Here is a 6,000-nt window from a genome sequence, read left to right as displayed (position 1 = left end):
ATATTTCTATTTTGTCTATGCAGGGATCAAAATGAGATGATCAAGAACTACTCCATCAACTTGTTGATCAAGAAGATGGAGATATTTTAGTTTAGCTAGTTCTTTGATATATTGTAATTTTCCTTTTCTTTTTCATTTATCATTTTCTAAAATGAGTTATATAATAATTATTCCATTTGAATATTGTAAAGACAATGTATCATGTGTGTGATGATCAATAAAGCTCAATGTTTCTCTAATGAGCTTATTGTGATATATTCATATTCTTTTCTTATTTATATTATCCAATATAATATTATTATTTGAATTATTAATTGTCTTCACATTTTATGTGTTGTTTGAGTTTGAATTTCACTTCAAACTTATTTCAAATTCAATCACACAACTCAAAGTGTGAAATGCAAATGTTCCCACTCATTTCAAAACCCTAATTCAAAAGAGATCATGTCCAAGTTTGTCGCACTCTCGCAACCCTAAACCTAGCTTGTGTCGAGAGAAAAACGTGTTCCCTCTTAGGTTTTATGCAATTAAGCGCGAAATTTTCCCTAGTTTTGCGATGCAATGCACATCCCTTTTCTAATTCTACCGCGCAAACGTCTCGAATCCTGGGATATTACAATATGTGTCATGAAAGTATTATGAATGAAAATCATGAAACAAACAAAAGGATCAAAATATTAAGTTATTATTTCTCCAAGCAAAACAAAAAGGCAGGTAGATCAGGGAGGATCAGTTGAAGGGCTTGGAGATGAACGAGGGAGGCACGTAGGTGGAAGTTGAGGGGTTTGGGGCTTCGGGCTTGGGAGAAATTTTTCTCGGCAAGTCTAGCACTGAAGCGGCGATGTCTGTGGGTGTCACCATTCCATTCTTGAAGGCATCGAGGCCAGGGAAACCCTAGCACTTGAAGGTGATGTTGATGTTGATGTTGCCTCCCATCTTGAAGGTGATGGCTTGTGTGCTCAACGATACTAAGCCAAGTGGTGTGGTGGTGGGCCGATACCGCTCTCCGTCCAAGTCGTAGGGTGATGGGCGTGGTGGCCACTATCTCGTTTCGTCGGTTTGCCGTCACTCTGCTCCATCGCTCGAGAGTTGTATCATTTTTTTCTTGTTGGATATGCTAGTGCTGTTGGCCCAACAGTTTCATGTACTCCATGAACTCATTTATGGTGGACATTGCTTCATTTATAAAAGGGGTGCAAACTCCTATTTCGAAAAACTTGATTGGGCAAAACTTATTCAAGATGGAACCATCTTGGGCCCCGCCTTACTAATGTGCAGTAAGTGGTGAAGTTTTAGGTAGATTAGATTGCATAAAAAAACTACAACTCTTTATGTTGAGTTCATTTCGTCTCACTTAGATTCTCAAATATGGCGTTTTCTTTAGTAAATGGAATGTCTACTACTACGATTGATCCAAACTTGAAGCAATTCTCTTCACGAACAGTGGCACGTTCTTCAGCTATATCTATGGGCTATGGCATAGTAACAACAGTTTGGTGACCGAGACTTAATAAAATCTCTGAGACATAGCAAATCCGTTTTGCTATCTAGCTCATCTCCACTACTTTCACCTTGTCTTTCGTGGGGGTGCCTTCTGCTTCCACGGCAGTGTCATCCGTCATGCCAAAAAGCTTCCCTATGTCCTCGAGCGGCTGCCCGCGTGTCTCCGGAATGAAGGTGTAGAAGAAAATGAGCCCGAGCACGGTGATGCCGGCGTACAGGAAGAAGCTGCCGCCGATTGTGATGGCCTTGGACAAGGACAGGAAGGACATGGAGACGGTGGCGCTGGTCACGCGGTTGCACGACGCGCCGACCGCGAAGCCCAGCGCGCGCACCCGCAGCGGGAAGACCTCCGAGGTGTACACGCTTGTGATGGGTCCGAGTCCGATGGAGAAGAATGCCACGTAGGCTAAGATGCAGAGGATGCACAAGCCGATGGCCCAAGGGACCTTCGTGTCAGGGTGTTGGCCAACGACGGTGAGGCCCGTCCCGAGGCCGATGAGACAGACGAGCATGCCGGCGGTGCTGGCCAGCAGCAGCGGCCGCCGGCCGGCGCGGTCGAGCTGGAACGTGGCCGAAAATGCGTTCCCGCAGCTGATCTGGGGCGTTGTTGATATCAGCCTCCGTCCGTGCCGCTGTAAGATTCGGGTGCCGGGTCCACGTGCTGCAAGGTTTGACCGGCATTTTCCTCCAATACGCGATGGACGCAGTACGATACGGCGGGGGGCCGTGTACGATATACGGTTGGGGCCCCGCAGACGACGTGTGGTATCGTTCAGAACGTGGGCTTGGCCAGTTCGAATCGAATCCCACTCGCCTCCTCTCTGGGCTGTAGCACACACGCGACAACCGCCGTCTCCGTCTAGATGAAGAGCGTCTTGGTGACCCCGACGGCGCAGGTCATGCCGAGGAGGTGGTTGTCGCCCGTGATGCCCGCGCTCTTGAACACCCGTGGGCTGTAGAGCACGACCGAGTCGGAGCCCGTCGCCTGCTGGAAGAAATGGATGCCGAGCGCCGCGACCAAGATGCGCCGCATGGCTGGGGTCGGCGAGAAAATGAGCTCCTTCCACACCCGCTTCTCTTCGCTGCCGTCCTTCTTGGGCACGGCGACCACGTCGCCGTCAACGTCCTTGGGGATGCCGGCGGCGGCCTTGATTTGGTCAAGGCGCTCCACGGCCTCCTCTGGCGTATCGGAGGTCTTCTCGAGCACGGCCCTGGCTTCCGCGAGGCGGACTTTCATGACGAGCCAGCGGGGCGACTCCGGCATGCCGAACACCATGAGCGCGAGCAGGGCCGACGGGAGCGCGCCGATGCCGAGCATGACGCGCCAGCTGAGGTGGAGCGGCAGGCGCGCGAAGGCGTAGTTGGAGACGTAGCCGAGGAGGATGCCGAAGTTGATGAATACCTCCGTGAAAGACGTGAGCAAGCCGCGGGCCGACGCCGGGGAAACCTCGGCCGTGTACACCGGCGCGACCATGATCGCGTACCCCACGCCGATGCCGGTAACGAAGCGGCCGAACATGAGCATGGCGTAGTTGACCGCGAAGCCCATGAGCAAGGAGCCGGCGAAGAAGGTGGCGGCCGCGATCACGACGGTGTAGCGGCGGCCGATCCAGTCGGATGTCCTGGCGGCGGCGAAGGACCCGACAAGCGCGTACAAGCTGAGGATGCCGATCATGATCTGCACCTTCACGTCCGTGATTCGCAGGTCTTCCTGGATGTACAGCGACGCCCCGCTCATCACCCCAACATCTGGACAGACGGAGCATCATACGTGATCCAATCCAACCCAAAATGCGTAGCGAAATGAGGAAGTTGAGAAATTGATTCGAGAACTGAGAAACATATGTAGTACCATAGCCGAGGACGATGGTGGCCATGGAAGCGAAGGCGGCGCAGGTGCAGGCATACTTGAAATTGCTCTTCTTCCTGGGCTCGACTGCCTCCGGGAGCGCAGCAGAAGCCATCCTCGATCCCTCCATCTTTGCACTCTGCTCCATTTCTTTTTCTGGAGTATACTTTGTCCTCTGCTTTGTTCCAGTACAACACTTCGATGAACCGACAATGAAGTGCTGTGTTGCCTAGTACTCCTATTATAGATGCCGAGAAAAAAAATCTGACCGCACGTGCCATGGGTTAGAATGTCGTTTGCAAACTACTGCGCTATTTTGAAATTGCTTATATGTCTACGTCTACGAAGCAAAAGTAAAATAAGATGCCACGACATACTGATGAGTGCGATGTTTTGGAGCTTCAACTACACATAGCTCGTTTGTTTGAATTTCCAACAAAGATATTTCAGAGTTTTAAAAAACTCTATAAAAATCTCAAAATAGCTAAAGATGTAGGGCATCCATATTGCGCGAACGTGAGGAAATAAGCTCCCGCGCGTGATGAGCCATGCGATCGAGGTAGGCAACGGCGTGCGGTTTTCTGTACTTAGGAAAAAAGTTGCCAGGAAACACACACGATAATTACCCCGGCAACTTACTAAAAACGTTGCACGGAGGGACCTATTTCCTCACGTTCTGCCATTATAAATTTCAAAGATCTATCATTTCATATTGAGATTTTATATGCTTGTAGTATGCATCCTTAGTTTCCAGAAATTTTGAAACATTTTTTTATTTAATATTTTATAAAAATGAGCTACATGTAGCTCGAGCTCTGAAACGTGTTTCTGATAAGGAGTATATATTATGTGTGGTGTACACAATTTTTTTTTTTTGCAAAACTAGTCATGAATTGATTTTAGCATATCAAAAATATGGCAGGTAGCTAGGTATATCATAGAAGAGGCATTTGCATATATTTGTATGTGTTGTGTTTTTCTTGATATTTTCAGAAATATATTAAGAGCATCTCCAATATATGATGTACAACTAGAGAGGTGCCCAAAAAACTAAATTTTGTATCACATGGGGCAAAAAAAGGTCTCCAAAAGATGCCCTAATTTTTTTTTTGGTGATGTAAACTTTTTAGACCAGCCGTAAATTTTGGCCCCTGGTCACGCAAATATACATCACCAAAGCCGCTGCCCTAAAATATCCCCCACCCCTCACGCCCGAGAGGCCACCTGCCAGTTAAAATCTCCCTAGATGTTCTTCTCCCGCAACTCGCAACTGCCTGCAGCCGCCATCCCCACCACCTTCAAATAGGTGTTGTGTAGATTCAACCTGAATCATAGCCCTATCCACGCGTCACCGCTCGAAGAGCTTGACCGACTTTTTCGGCCCTCAGTTGCGGCCCTCTGGCCACTATGATGCCAAGCTGACAACCGATGGCTAGCGTTGGTGGCTCGGGACTTTTGAGGTGCAGGAATTCACGGCGTATGCGTACGATGCGATGCCGTGGAGGTTCGACCTGTAGCGTTCGGAGATGAACTTCCCTGATGTGGAGGGTCGAGCGAGGTGGAGCTCACATCGGAGTTACAGGTGGTCAGAAGCAAGCAAAAGAAGGAGGATCGCCAAGCGCGTCGGCAGCTTCCGGCCCAGGAGGCCGACAAAGAGGCCATGGTGAGGCTGCGAAGGGAGCACCGGGAGATCGTGCAGGCGAAGATGGAGTTCGACCACACGAAGAAGAACAGATCATCGGAGACGTAGGCTGGCCCCTCAATCGTCCACGCCTTGTCGGACTCCACCTCTTCATTGGACTCCGACTTTTGGAATAGCTTCACAGCGACGATGACACCACGGCAAATAAGTAGTATCGAAGTTGTTCTCAATAATCTAGGTAGTGTGATGTCTACGAATGTTTATAGCGTCGGAGTTATCGATGTTTAGGTAAATGTTGAAGTTTAAATCGATGTTCCTAGTGTTGAATCAATGTTTCAAATGTTCAATCGATATGTCAAGTGTTCAATCGATATTTGAAGTGTTCATTGTGTTAAATCAATGTCAAAGTGTTAGATTTTATGTTTGAAATGTCGAATTTGAAGTGTTCCGATGGTTCCTCGCCCTGAAATGCATCATCTTGTAATCAACGTGTACCCTAAAATACATCATCTTGTAAACCAAAAACGAAAGATGGTGCATAAACCTTTTTTGGTGATGTAAAATTTATAGAGCACCTGCTTTGGTGTGCCATGTTTTACATCATCTATCTATTGGAAGATGCTCTAAGTGCTTTAAAAAAAGTTTCAACTAAAGGAGCACGTGGTGCACAGAATCCTCAGTCGATTATGTGGGTCCTATTTTGGACTTTGTCACTCTATCATGTTTCTAGTACGTGGATCCTATTTTGGACTTTGGTCACGGATGACGTGTACCGTGGACCGATAAGCTAGCACCGGCTGATCTGCTGCTTGCTCGTCACCATCCCTCCAGTGCATGAGTGCACGATCAACCCTGTAGCTAGCTAGCATGGAGACGTGTAGTCATGCCCTACCACGCCGCAAGGGACATCCTTGGACGCGACTCGCTGCTTTTTTGTCCGCTCTGGTATGGCCAGGCTACCCCGGATGTCCACCAAAACTTGTCACTACGTTGAAACTCGGACTAC

The 6,000-nt window shown here is 48.4% G+C and overlaps 1 protein-coding gene across 1 annotated transcript; it reads right to left on the bottom strand.

The window, feature by feature from the left end:
• Positions 1-1,306: 1,306 nt before the first annotated feature.
• Positions 1,307-3,580, bottom strand: LOC127332886 (putative polyol transporter 1). The gene is given in 3 exon segments (XM_071826046.1): positions 1,307-2,063; positions 2,348-3,252; positions 3,356-3,580. Coding segments are annotated over 3 exon segments (1,566 nt in total). The 5' UTR covers positions 3,501-3,580; the 3' UTR covers positions 1,307-1,547.
• Between the last annotated feature and the right edge of the window lie 2,420 nt (positions 3,581-6,000).

This window comes from Lolium perenne, chromosome 2 (assembly GCF_019359855.2).
Source record: "Lolium perenne isolate Kyuss_39 chromosome 2, Kyuss_2.0, whole genome shotgun sequence".
Taxonomy (NCBI): domain Eukaryota; kingdom Viridiplantae; phylum Streptophyta; class Magnoliopsida; order Poales; family Poaceae; genus Lolium; species Lolium perenne.
The sequence above is the reverse complement of the archived record's forward strand: the minus strand, read 5'-3'. Positions and strand labels throughout refer to the sequence as shown.